Source organism: Felis catus, chromosome B2 (genome assembly GCF_018350175.1).
Source record: "Felis catus isolate Fca126 chromosome B2, F.catus_Fca126_mat1.0, whole genome shotgun sequence".
Taxonomy (NCBI): domain Eukaryota; kingdom Metazoa; phylum Chordata; class Mammalia; order Carnivora; family Felidae; genus Felis; species Felis catus.
In genome coordinates, this window is record NC_058372.1 from 49,381,288 (window position 1) to 49,395,989 (window position 14,702).

Consider the following 14,702-nt stretch of genomic DNA (forward strand, 5'->3'; position numbering starts at 1 on the left):
TATAACCATTCTGTTATTCAAAGTAAGATTCAAACAGATTCAGAAATTTTCAAGTTTAAAAAATAAAATAAACAATAACCACCATATCTTATACTCAGATTACATTCACTAGGCCAAAATGCTGTGGTGGTTTTAATTATCAGTACCAGAAGATGCTAATACCTGCAAACGGCTATTTCACAGAAAAAAAAAAAAAAAGATAAGAATCCCTGGGAAATGGTCCATACCAGTAAATGAATTCCTGGGGTTACCTGCAGAGATCTGTTGATCCAAGGGTTCTCAAACTGCACTGAGTAAGTCTCTTGATCCAAGAGCAGAGCCATCCAGCCATAAGGGTTAGACAATGTGTCATGTACATAATTGACTATGGTTGTCTTATTTCTGCTGTCAGTCATGATTAAATCATAAGGAACATCTGGAGCATTAGCTCTAGGGTAGTTTAAAAAGAAAAAAAAAATGAGTTGTGTTATTTGTCCATTCTGGATCTAATCCACTCCTCTCCCATCAGTGGTAATTCATCTTCTATTCTTCCCATGTGTGTCTTGAGCTATCTTGTCTGTGTATCCATGGAACTTTTAGTAAGCACTCTGTGGGTCAAAATAACCCAGTGGGAAGACATCACTGGATCATTAGTGCATTCCACTGGTCTAGTGGGTTGAAGGTAGTAATACTCAGATATGAGGCCACTAATAAATGCCATCTTAATGACTTCATATAGCCAAGAATATATAATAGTATTTTCATAAAGAATTGTCCCTGGGCTGATTTTTGCCCTAGACCAATTTTATCAGCATCAGAAAACATATCATATAGTTATTAAATATTTTTATTGGGGCAATGACTCAGACCCAGAACTTAACGTGCCTAGACTCTCAGAAGCCCACCTCCAACCACCTGGTAAAAATGGCTTCAGTAGCCTTCCAATCACCTTTCCCAGAAAGAAGAGATGACCTGGCTCCTCTCCTGCGTGCCTGCACAATTCCCAGTGCTTACTCCCACCTAGTGCTGGATTTTTTTGTTTATTAACATAGACTGTGAGATCTTGAAGTTAGAGATATTTTCTCCTTTTTAGTATCCTCTACTCTGGCACAGGGCCGACACCTATGGGCACTCAAATGATGTTTATTACATGAAAGAAGAGTGAATGGATGAACTCTCTCCAAAACAGCTGGTGCCAACTTCCTAATTCATACAAAGCATTTCTAGAAGTGCATTTTAGCAAATGAGGAAATTGAGGCAGAGTACAGCAAAATTATTATGAATGTCACAAGGTAGAACTAGAAATTTATTAATTTCTACAAATTATACAGAAAGTGATTTTTAAGACTTCACTAGAACATAAAAAGATTTAGCCACATGCTAAGACCCTAAAAGAAGGTCAAAGTGGACAGAAAATAAGAGGCAAAAGTAAAAAAAAAAAAATCAATACACATTATGACTGTCCTTCCCCCTTCGGTTTGATTTTCATGAGAATCTTCAACTGTGGCATTTTGCTGCAGGCAGATAATTAAATTCTCAAACTAGAGGGAAATGAGACAAAGGAGGATGTTGGGTTTTCAAAGTAAGGTGTGGCCTGAGCATATCCAAAGCCAATTTACAATCCAGTACATTTTATAGAAAGAAAACTGTTTTTAGTGTTAAATGCTTGGGTACTATGGTCAAATGGGTATAAATTGGGAATCTATATTTGCATACTCTAGATAGATGAATTTGGGCAAATTACTGACCCTCTTTAGGATTTAGTTTGCTTTTTCTAAAATGGAGGCAACAACAGTATGTATCTTTGATATATATCTACTGTGAAACTTAGAGATAATATATGTATTCAGTCATCACCACTAAGCCCACTAATATCTACTCACAGCTCATTTAAAAAAGAACCTCATATGTGCCAGATTTGCCATTCTGTACTATTTATTTTAATGTTTAGCAATATATCCACGGTATTTGGTCATTTAAAAACACACTCAAAAATTTTCATGGTATAGATCCTTGGCCCAGGAAATGCAGTATTTTATACATACTTCTTGTAAGAATAAATGTGTTTCTTTCATTCATTAATTAATAAAATGAAAGGAATTTAAAAATGCTCAGAAATTTGAGGGAGAAAGAAAACTGCTCTTTCCCCAGGTTTCCCTATGCAGCATTAACTGAACCTTTAGAAGTTTTGGAGGGGGGTTTTCTGTCCTTGGGCTTGGGATATTTAGCATTTTTCATATGTATATGAGGATTCAGACTGGAACTAAAGAACAATCCTAAACTCGTATTTGTAGAATGGACATAAAGGTCATCTATCCTAACTTCCAATCCATTGCAAAAATTCCCTCCAAATTTCTGCCTGTCCCTTCCGCTAGTTATGAGACATTCATATCCTCCCATAGAAGATCATTACATTTATGGAGTTTATTTTTACATTTTAATCTTTAGGCAATCTTTAGAAAGCTAACTTTTCTTCCTTGTATTTTCTAGCCATTTGTCCTCAGTTGTCATGACTGTCTATGCCTCCAACTAAAACCGTGCATCCCAGAGTCCCAGGAGATGATCCAGCACAATGTGGCCCAACCAATGCATTTTAAAAAGTCTTATGAGAAATAAATGTAAAACAAACATGTTAAGAAGAGATAAAGTTGGAACCAAGAAATACCAAAGAGGTAGAGAGGTTGGCTGCAGCAGGTATAGTGATCAGTATGTAAAGTGGGATTCCTCACAGTCCACAGAATGATTCTGAGTATTTGAGATTCTGCAAGTATCATGGTTTCATGAGTTCAAACCCTGCATCCGGCTTTATGCTGGTAGCATAAAGCCTGCCTTGGATTCTCTGTCTCCCTCTCCCTCTGCCACTCCCTCATTCACTCGGTCTCCGTCTCTCTCAAAATAAATAAATAAACTTTTTAACCAATCAATTGGGGGGTGCCTGGGTGGCTCAGTTGGTTGAGCGTCCGACTTTGGCTCAGGTCATGATCTCACTGCTCTTGAGTTCAAATCCTGTGCTAACAGCTGGGAGCCTGGAGCCTGCTTCAGATTGTGTCTCCATCTCTCTGCACCTCCCCTGCTCTCTATTTCTCAAATTTAAAATTTAAAAAAACATTAAAAATTCTAAAAATTAAAAGAAAAATCAACGGGGTAGATATTTCCACAAATGCTTCTTAATTTCAGTGATGTGGCCCCAAGAATCTTCCTGATAATTTTGACTAGAATTAATTCTCAACTTTCTAACAGTATCACATTTATAAATCAATATTTAGGGTACAATTTCTCCTGGATCTATTGTTTGTAACTCCAATTATTGAAGGAGTCATTTTTTTAGACCATACTCTCCATTTTCCAAAAGCTCTTATAAACATGACCTCCTCCTCAAATATTGTAAACCCACTACATACTAACATTAATTCAGTTGTGTTTGTCTCTGGGACAGTTGTACCTTCCTTCAGATGCCCTTGTCCTCCTAAGCATCATCCAATAATCTTATGCTAACTGTCTGATCAACCAGAGACCCATCATAGCACATTGTGATACTAAGTTATCCTTTCCTCTTCCTTCTTCATGCATTGCCCTGACTCTCCCATGCCATCCCATCCATCTCAACTAAAGCTTACGTGGGATGCAGTTTTATAGGTACTCATGGGCAGCACCATCTTCGTGTAATTCAATCCATGTAGAGAAGGAGGTTATCAAATATGCCTTTATTACAACTGGTAGTGGAAATGGCGCATTCCGAAAACAAATTTAAAATGTCAAACACCCATTTCCCCATAGGCAAGATGCCTTGTGTTGACCATCACTGGGGGCCAAAACTCCAAAGTCAAATCAGCTCCTATCCTTCTAGGCCAAATGCCAGAAGTGACAATGGTGGGCTCTTCTGAAAAGCACCAAAAGAACATCAAGACTCGAAGAACACCATGAAGAGAATTTACCAACCATAATGACTACAATTTTCACTTGCCCTAAATAGCCACCAATTTCCCTGTGCCCTAAATAGCCACCAATCTCCCTCTCTTTACTGTTAATGAAGCAAAGGAGCACAAAAGTATTTCTAATTTGGAGGAGCCAAGGGAGTCTGCATGGGCCATTAGCAGCAGAGAGCTTCATTACTAGGGGAAGAAGTCTCTCCCTGAACTTCTCATGGCTTTATGTGCAAGAAATCAGGAGGCAACCAGTCCATTTTAAATGTTAACCCTTACCTCTGCATCAGCAACAGCTCTGGGTATAATCAAAAAGACAAAAGAACTACAAACCATTCCTTTCCTTTTCCGGTTCAAAGGGGTGCCTTAAGTTTTATTCTTTTTTTTTTTTTAATAACGAAGCTTGTTTTTAATTAAGGGATATTTTCCTTTAGAAATATAGCACTATCGCTTGATAAAACTTCCCAGCCTAAGTACCAATTTAAAATACTGGTCGCATAAACAGTTTTGTAATTTAGTGCCCATATACTGTGTAGAACTGTTGAATGTATACTGCCCACAAAGGATTTGTTAGGCAATCAACAATACCAATGAGAACAAATATTAACTCCCTGGTTTGTGTTTACCATTAGCTTACTTTTCCTGAGGGTCCATATCTCTGTATTAAGACAAACACTGCATTGAGCTCTAAATGCTCTCAATTCAGAACAATTGTGAAATAAACCCCTTGTAATTACACATCTCCTAAGCCAGACACATCCTAATAACTAGCCTCAAATGGTGCTGCATCTCTTGAATACCCGTGCTTACTGCTGTCACTCTCATCTTTTACTGCACAAAGAGGACAAAATCGAAATTTTGAGCACAGCCAACATTTTTTGTGTGTGACAAAGCACTGCTTGAGCACCCTTTAAAATACATTGAGCTCATAACAAGTCTCTGTCAGAAATCCATCATCCTACCTCTGAGCTGGCACCATCCAGTAATATTTTGTATGTATCAATAATTTTTATATACCCTTATTAAGAAACACCTAAAAATATTTCTCCTTCTAAGACACCTAAAAAGAGGAAGAAAGCCACATTAAGTCTTTACCCCAAACTTTTAATAATCCTTGAATCCACAGGGGTGCCTGGGTGGCTGTCGGTTAAGCTTCTGACTTCGGCTCAGGTCATCATCTCCTGGTTTGTGAGTTCGAGTCCCGCGACGAGACCTGTGCTAACAGCTCAGAGACTGGAGCCTGCTTCAGATCATATGTCTCCTACTCTCTCTACCCCTCCCATGCTCATGCTCTCTCGATAATAAATAAACATTAAAAAATTAAAGAAAAAATAATCCTCGTATTCACATTCAAAATAGAACTGGTAAGCAGAGAGGAAGCCATATGATTTAATAATCCTTGTCTTTCTGATGGGTGTAACCCAACATCACTCCATCATGACTTTGTGGGTCTCTATTTCTGTTTGTCTTTTTTTCAGAGTTGGCTGAAGCAATAATAATGTATTTTAGAGAAGCCCTGGAATCAACCTAGCATCTCCTCAAAGGTAGTGTCTATAGTTTTTACAGCACACTTAGGACAATACTTCTCATTATATCTTAATCTATGAAGAGAAGAAATAGATGCCAACTATCCTACCTAAAATAATCCTTCATACACTACTGCATCTCTTCTCTCAATCTGTTGAATTCAGCCGGAATGACTACCTCAGAACATGTGAATATCACCATTGGAGTTATGCCCCCAGAGAGTAAACAAACACTTGTCAGGGATATTGAAAAACAATGTTACTATATATCAGGTAGGGAGTTAGACTAAGAAACTTGTCTTCCTGGGGTGCCTGGTTGTCACAGTCGCTTAAGCAGTTAAGTACCTGATTTTGGCTCAGGTCATGATCTCGTGGTTCATGAGTTCTAGCCCCACATCATGGGGCTCCGTGCTGACAGCTCCTAGCCACTTCTGATTCTCTTTCTCTCTTACTACTCCTCCTTTGCTCACGTGCACATGTGCACACATGCTCTCTCATAAACCAATCAATAAACAAATTTATCTTCCCTTTTCTAAACACACACACATACCAGGGGCTGTGGTGGAACTGACCAATGCTTACTCATGAACTTTGCCAGCCACTCAACCGAAGGCTGTGTTCAGTGACGCATACCTACCATCAGTAGGAATGAATAGGTCATAGGAGAGTATTTTCACCATGAAATTGGGCAAATGCTACAAATCAGGGCTTTTTATTCTAGAGAGCTAGTTGTTAAACATTTACCAGCACACTACTGTGCCCCTTTATTATTCATGAAATTTAATAACCATGTAGTATTGTTGATGATATTTCTCAGTCTGAGGTTTGTTATGAGTTTTAGATCTTTTTCTATTTTATTTCTGTAACCTCTGCTGATAAGAAAGGATAATACTTCTTGGAATTTTCCTGTCTCACTTTTTTTGTCTTTTGAGGACTGAAAAGATACCATTAGCAATGCTATGCCTTTATCCCTAGGAAACAGAGTTAGGCGATTATTAAAGGAAAAGCTAGGCCAAAATTTCCATTTGAACTCTTCTTTACTTTTGCATTCACAGAGGCAGGGGGTGCCTTATACTTTGAACACTGACACATTAACAGCAGTTACATAGGTAAAAACTGAACGCAAGCACTACAGGAGAGGATATTAAGCAAGATCTAAGAATCAAGGTGATCAACAAGAACTTTAACCTTTTCTTTTCCAGAAGTAGGAAGAAAGAAAAAGAAGGTATTGGGGCACAATGAATCAAAGAATGTCCTCAATGACTCCAAATTCTATGATTAGCTGGAAGGTTTTGCTGGATCAGTAGATCACATAACTGTTGGAAAGTATTCCTTATTTTTGAAGAATTGGATTAAGTTATATTTGAGCTTACTTAATTCCCTTGCCAGGCATTTGTTGCTCAGAAACATAAAATCGATAGTATTTTATTCAGTTAGCAGTATATTTATATGTTGTTTTGTAAATTACAGCTGTAAAATAGACATAAAATATGTCTTTTTACAGATGACATTTATTAAGTACTCACTATATGCCAGGCAATGACCTTGTGAGATAAATACCATTATGTCCATTTTATTGATGTGAGAACTGAAGCAAAGAAAGTAATTTCTCCAGAAAAATACTTCTTAGGAAGTGGGGGGCAGTTATGACTTGTACCCACAAATAACTCTTACTCCTCTATTCTTTAGTCTTTTAAAAATAATTTCAAATACATGCTTGTGTCCTAACTATTTTATGTACATCTTATAAATTTAGAGGGACTGGTTGGCCAACCTGCAATGTCTTATAAACTCTTTTAATTTGTCCCACACTCAATAGAGTGAATGATTAGAGAGAGACCATGGTTTGATTTATTGATATTTGAATAAGTCCATGACAAATGAAATACCTGTAGAGTGCTCTAGACAATGAGGATGACGACGACGACTACTACTACTACTACTACTACTACTACTACTAATAGTAATAATAATTCCCAGGTTGTAATTGTGAGGGTTGAGTTCCTATTCTCCCCATTACAACAATGCATCTAAAACACCAGGGAAAGAAAACAGCTGCAACTGCAGGCAAACTACTAATTCAGTAGGGGTGGGTGGGGGTAGAGAAAAGAAGGAATCAGCTGTTGAAATGCATCATCTGGCCAACTGGAAGCTTCAGGAAAGCAAAAGCCTAGAAGACATTATAAAAGAACATTCTTAAATATTACATGTTCCTAGGAGTTTGGAAATAAAGACAGGATAGTATTTTAAACTTGGGTCTCCAAAACAAAAGTTGAGTGCCATGAACTCCTCATAAACATGTCCTAACAGAGAAATGGACAGTAAGGACATTAGAGGAAAATTTGGGGAAGTCAATTTTTTTGACTTACATTCATTTATGAAGTCCTAATTTTATTGAGTCACTATGTGTTCAGCATGATACTGGGCACTGTAATTTGAACAAACAAACAGCTAAGCCCTATCCCTGCCCTGCTTACCATCTACAAGAGATGGACAATTTATAGAGCTATACAGGACCTTTGAGTATTGGGCAGAGCAAATATAGATAGCCAGCACACAGCAGGGATACCAAAACCTGTTCAGGAAACTCAGGGAAGCTTACTCAAGAAAATAACCTTCATGCTGAGTTCACGGAAACTGAACTTTATGAACTGAAAGGCACAGAGAAGTTGAGCGTGGCTGAGGCATGGGATGTACAGAAGGGATGGCAAAGCACTGAGAGATGATGCTACAACTATAAACAGGGAGCAAGTCATGAAGGACCTGTAAGACAGTAACACTGTGGGATTGTCTTTGAGAGGCACTGGAAGCTCTTAAAAAGTTCTAAGCAAAGGAATGAATGGATGGCAAGACCAGATCTGCATTTACAAAGTTCAAGGATGAGGTCACAGCAAGACAGCAAGCTAAGAGGCTGTTGTCATCCAATAGGTGAGAGAAATAGAGTGGGAAACTTGGGATGGAGAGAAGTACAAAGACTGAAGAGGGATTTTTTATTTTAAGAGATAAAATGGACAGGACTTGGCAGGTGATGTATGTGGAAAATGAGGTAAAAGATGAGTCAAGGATGACTCCACGTTTCTGGTTTAGATGACTAAAGCATTTGCCTGAACACCCAGGAAGCCTCAACATCCAAAGAGGAACAAATCTATGGATAAAGAACAAAAATTCAGTTCTAACAAGTCAAATTTGAGATGGCTAGTATATACTCTGGTGGAAACATTAAAGCATTTTTGCTCAATAGAAATATAATAGAAGCCATGAACACAAGGCACAAGTATAATCTTAAATTTATAGAAGCCACATTAAAAAAGTAAAATGAGGGCACTTGGGTGGCTCAGTCAGTTGAGCATCTGATTTTGGCTCACTTCATGATTCCACAGTTCGTGAGTTCAAGCCCCACCTCAGGCTTCACGCTGTTAGTGTGGAGCCTGCTTGGGATTCTCTCTCTGTCCCTCTTTCTCTGGCCCTTCCCCACTTGTACTCTCTCTCTAAAAATAAATAAATAAACTTAAAAAATATTTTAAAGTAAAATGAAACAGGTGAAATTAATTTTAATATATCTAACCTACTCTATCCAAAATATTTCAACATAATAAAAATAAACAAGTTATTGAGATCTCTGGTTTTTTTTCTCTGACATCTTAAAAATATGGATTATAATTTACTCTTACAGTACATCTCAATTGGACTAGCCACATTTTAAGTGCTTCATAGCTATTTGTGGCTAGTGGCTACAACATTGGACACTGCAGAACCTCAGGGCAATTGGATAAATGGGTCTGGAATTCAGTAGACCAGTATAGACTAGAGGAAAAAAGTCTGGAAGCATCACTCTAAGTTTAACTGAAATGGTAAAATAACCCAGATCACCTTGGAAAAGTATGACTTGAGAAGAAGGGAAAGTGCCAAACAGAACCCTAACAAACATTAACATTTATTTTTTTAAGTAATCTCTATACCAACATGGGACTTGAACTCACAACTCTGGGACCTAGAGTTGCTGGCTCTACCAACTGAGCCAGCCAGGTGCCCCAATGTTAGCATTTAAGAGACAGGGAGGAGAGCTTCTATCAAGGAGATATGGAAGGAGCACACAACAAACTCTTGGTAATATTATCTTTGTTCCATGTAATTATCCCTATTCTGAAGAAAACATCTATCTAAATGTAGGGGAAGCAATACATCCAAGAACGGCATGAGGCACATCATCATGATGGGACCTCTGGAGAAAAACGGTTGCTGACCTATTTTTCTGAAATGAGGTCCTGACTTACACAAGGGGGCTAACACCATCCCTGTCTTCTCAGGAAAGATGGGGTTGATAGCGTGAGTCTTGAAGTAATAGAAGCTGGGAAAAGAACACTACCCAGAAGATCTGTGGCTCCTATAGAAAGCATGTTTTTACAACTGGTGAGAGAGAGAAGCAGCAGTCATGTGAACGAAGCACACTGTCATTTTAACAAAACATAAACTAGACTCTGCCTTGGAGAGGGTGGGAATTTCTTCTTCCCCTGATTATAAAGTATTATTACCAACTTCAAATATATGCATATTAACTGTTATGGTTCAAGTCAGAGGAAACGATAAAAAAGGAAGTGCCACAAACATGAGTACACATCAGACCTAAATAAGGTAGTGAGAAACAGAAACAGAAATACAAGGTCTCCAATGTCAAACAAAAAACTTACAGTGGAATTGGACCATGGAGGGGGCCTTCCCAGGAAGAAATCACACTCTAGCCACTTAGCTGTTAGCAAAGGGGAATGGATGCCTTGTTTATGCAACTCCAAGAGGCCTCACGCCCTGCCCTTGGGCGGGGGGACCTCTTGCAGGGGGAGGGAGGTAAGAGCTGAGAGTGAAGACAGCAGGGGGCTTGTGCCATATCAGATCTCCATCAACATGCAACCCCAAAAGATCAAGACTGTGGGAGCTTTGTAAATCAACTCTTAGGGTGCTTGCTCCAGGGCAAATAGCACAACAAATTAATCCTTTCTCCATGAAATGCAGCAAAGTTTGTATCCACGCTGAATTCAAATTGCTCATTAGCTCTGACATGTTCCTAATGAGGTTGTAATGCTCTGGGACAGAGATCAAGTCACTAAGTACAAATAGCTAGAGATAGAATCATAGGAAAATAAAGTTAGAGGACCTTAGAGCATTGCTCCTAAAACTTTAATAAAAATCACCTAGTGATTCTGATTCAGGATGTGTGTGGTGGGACCTGAGGTGGCCCATGTCTAAGGAGCTCCCAGGTGATGCTGATGCACTTTGACTAGCAAAGCACAAGAGATCATTGAATTCAGTCTCCTTATCCTAGAGATAAAGAAACTAGCTCCAAGAGACTTATAATTGGGAGTGTTCTGAGACTTCCCTGAGACTATTTTGGGGTAGTTGGGCATTTGCCTATAGACCTGTGGTGCACCTGAAAAATTTTAAGTAGAAGTGTAGGGAGTAGGGTAGCCAATCATCCTGGATTCCTCAAGGCCGAGACATGAGATTTTCTATTTTACAACCAGGAGAACTCCAGATAAACCAAGACAAGTCGTTCATCCTAGTAAGACTCTTTTGAATCTACTCATAATACTATATCAGAATTATCACCATTTTTACCTTGTCAGTCCCTGAGTGCTGGGATCATAACCTACTGTTAAGGTAACCATCTAAGCATCCTGTCCTGAATATTTCCAAGAATAAAAGCTTAGCCAAGATTATATCTGCAGAGCCTGTTAACATCACATCACTAAGTACCTTTCTTTTTCAATTTTTAAAGTTTTTTTTTATTTGAAAAGAGTTGGCACGCGATGTTACATTAGTTTCAGATATAAAACATAGTGATTCAACTCTGTACATTATGTCCACCACAAGTGTAGCTACCATCTGCCACCATACAAGGCTATTAAAATACCATTGACTATGTTCCCTGTACTATACCTTTTATTCCCATGACTTATTCATTCCACAACTGGAAGCCTGTATCTCCTACTCCCCTGCTTAGCACCTTTCCAAGAGACAGTCTCCAGTAGTTCTCAAAGTAAGGCATAAAAAAAGGAATATCAAAAACACAGTCAAATAAATATACAAACACATCATGCTCTTTTTAACTACACAAATCTATTAATTTTCCCATTTGAAAAGAAAGGCATATAAAAAATACATCACTAACTTTTATAAATCTCATTCATTAAAAACATCTTTGGCAAAATCACTAAACGAACAATAATACTCAGGATGCATCCTTGAGAATGAAAACAGGAAGTATGCCCTGCACAAATGAAATGATTAGAAATGAAAATATATCTCTCCACATTGCTATTTTGCTCACTAGAATTAGACCCATTAACATCTGATAGACTAATAAACAGTCGAGAAGGCAAAAGTGGAGAATTTTAAGACTATTCAATGTTAGCACTGTACTGCTAAGGTTTCTAAAAGAGAATGTCAGGAAACTAATTCCATATGCCATCAAAATGCAGACTTAGTGCCGTCCTGATGGCATTGACTTACTGTGGAGTTTATCTGTTTAAATAAGATGCCAACATGGTCTGCCTGAATCACTTGACTTAATATTCATGCACTTAGGACACTTAAAACAATGGAAGGAAAGAAGTGTGGCTAAATATATGCAATGCATTTGAAATAGGTAAAAGATAGAACCCTAGACACTCAGCAATCATTACCTGGAAATTAAAGAGAGCAGAAGCAATCCTATTATGCATTATAAACAGCCTAGCTGCTGACTTAATGGTACTTTGACTAGCATAGCCAAGGAGTCCTTGCTCCAATATTAATAGGAAATGTATTGTACGAATCCAATAGTTCATGAAATTAACAAGGAAAATGAACTGGAGTGGAGCAACTTTGCAAATAATAGGAAGGCATCATCAATTGCTTCCCCAGAGCATACTGAACACTTAAAAAGAGCTTGGGGAGAGTGCATGTATATAAATGAGAATGGACATTGTAAGAATTTTTTAATAATACTTCTAATTTAATATTTTTCTTTGACAAAGCAGGAAATAAAATCCAATAGAGAAAAAAGACAGTCTCTTCAGCAAATCATGCTCGGAAAACTGGACAATGACATGCAGAAGAATGACCCTGGACCAGTTTCTTACACCATACACAAAAATAAACTCAAAATGAATGAAAGACCTAAATGTAAGACAGGAAGCAATGAAAATCCTAGAGGAGAAAACAGGAAACAACCTCTTTGATCTTGGCCACAGCAACTTCTTGACATGTCTCCAGAGGCAAAAATGAACTATAGGGACCTCATCCAGATAAAAACTTTTGCACTGTGAAGGAAACAATCAGCAAAACTAAAAGGCAACCAACGGGATGGGAGAAGATGGTTGCAAATGACATATCAGATAAAGGGTTAGTATCCAAAATCTAGAAAGAACTTATCAAATTCAACACCCAAGAAACAAAATAATCCAGTGAAGAAATGGGCAAAAGACATGAATAGACAATTTTCCAAAGAAGACATCCAGATGGCCAACAGACACATGAAAAAAATGCTCAGCACCACTCATCATCAGGGAAATACAAATCAAAACCACAATGAGATACCACCTTACACCTGCCAAAATGGCTAAAATTAACAACTTAGACAACAAGAGATGTTGGCAAGAATGCAGAGAAAGAGGAACATTTTTGCACTATTGGTAGGAATACAAACTGGTGCAGCCATTCTGGAAAATGGTATGGAGGTTCAACAAAAACTTAAAAATAGAACTACCCTATGACCCAGCAATTGCACTACTAGGTATTTATCCAAAGGATACAAAATGCTGATTCAAAGGGGTACATGCACCCTAATGTTTACAGCAGCACTATTGACAATAGCCAAAGTATGGAAAGAGCACAAATGTCCATTGACTGATGAATGGATAAAGATGTGGTAGATATATACAATGGGATATTACTCAGCAATCAAAAAGAATGAAATGTTGCCATTTGCAACAAGGTGGATAGAACTAGAGTGTATTATGCTAAGCTAAATAAGTCAGAGAGACAAATATGATTTCACTCATATGTGGAATTTAAGTTACAAAACAGATGAACATAAGGGAAGTGAAGCAAAAATCATATAAAAACAGAGAGAGAGACAAACCATAAGAGATTCATATACACAGAGAACAAACTGAGGGTTGCTGGCAAGATGTTGGGTATGGGAAAGGGCTAAAGGTATGAGTAGCATTAAGAAGGACACTTGCTGGGATGAGCACTGGGTGTTATATGTAAGTGATGAATCACTAAAATTCTATTCCTAAAGTCTTTATTATACTACATGTTAACTAACTTGGATTTAAATTAAAAAATATAAATTTTTTAAAAAATAAAAAAATAAAATACCACTAGAAAGTTAAAAAATTACTTTTCAAATTCTCTGTTGGTTCCAAGTCTTTTTAAGAAGATGCCATTAGCTCAAAATGTCAACAAGAGGTCATGGGCTAAGTGATCTGGTCCACTAATATTGAAAGTTAGCTGTCATTTGAATAAGGCTCAAACTACCATAAACTTATGATTTGACAGCTGTCAAGCGTATTCTCATATCATTTTTATCTAACTAAATACTTTTAATAGGATATAGAAAACAATATCCCTTCAATAAACAGCCCCAACCCCAACAGGCTGAATGATATGCTCACTGGCAAGCTGATCAGTATGGTTAATTCAACTTACAAACCAATAGACATACGATGAAAGTGAACATCTTCCCCACAGACACTGCCATGAACAATCTGACTGAAGCTTGTGTTGACCAAACAAGAAGCTGGAAGGGTTTCCATAGAAGCAAGAATATGACTTCTATTTCTCCCAGACAGAGACCCATCCATGTCTTCCAAAATTGCTGAATAAGGAAATGGAAATGCTACTAAATTTGGAGAGTTTATAAATTTCAACTGGTCGGTCTTCACAGGAAATCCACCTATAAATTGGAAGACAGAAAGGCTGTTACACGCGGCACAAAAGACTGTTGTAAGAAATGGCAGCTGAATTCACTAGGATGTTTTAGCACTTTAAACTGCATATTTATAGAGTTATGATTCACTTATTTATTCAAGAAAAATTCACTGAGTGTTTACCATATTCCAGGATTTGTGGTATGTTCTAGAGACACAGACGGGAACAAGATCAGTATTGGCAATGCCTTCACGCAGCCTGTATCCTGGGGCAGTGATTCTCAACCAGGATTTGCCCTCCAGGGGACACTTGGCATTATTAATAATAATTTTTGGCTGTCACAGGTGGGTAGATGGCAGTGCTA

At 37.9% G+C, this 14,702-nt stretch overlaps 1 protein-coding gene across 9 annotated transcripts in view; it reads right to left on the bottom strand.

The window, feature by feature from the left end:
• PKHD1 (PKHD1 ciliary IPT domain containing fibrocystin/polyductin) overlaps positions 1-14,702 on the bottom strand; it is a 489,098-nt gene that overhangs the window by 240,417 nt on the left and 233,979 nt on the right. For all 9 annotated transcript variants that reach the window (XM_011282361.4, XM_045057643.1, XM_045057638.1 and 6 more), the window contains 2 exons: positions 14,117-14,363; positions 252-429 (listed from right to left, as the gene is read on the bottom strand). In XM_011282361.4, coding sequence (XP_011280663.2) covers positions 252-429; positions 14,117-14,363 — 425 coding nt within the window. The remainder of the gene's footprint in view (positions 1-251; positions 430-14,116; positions 14,364-14,702) is intronic.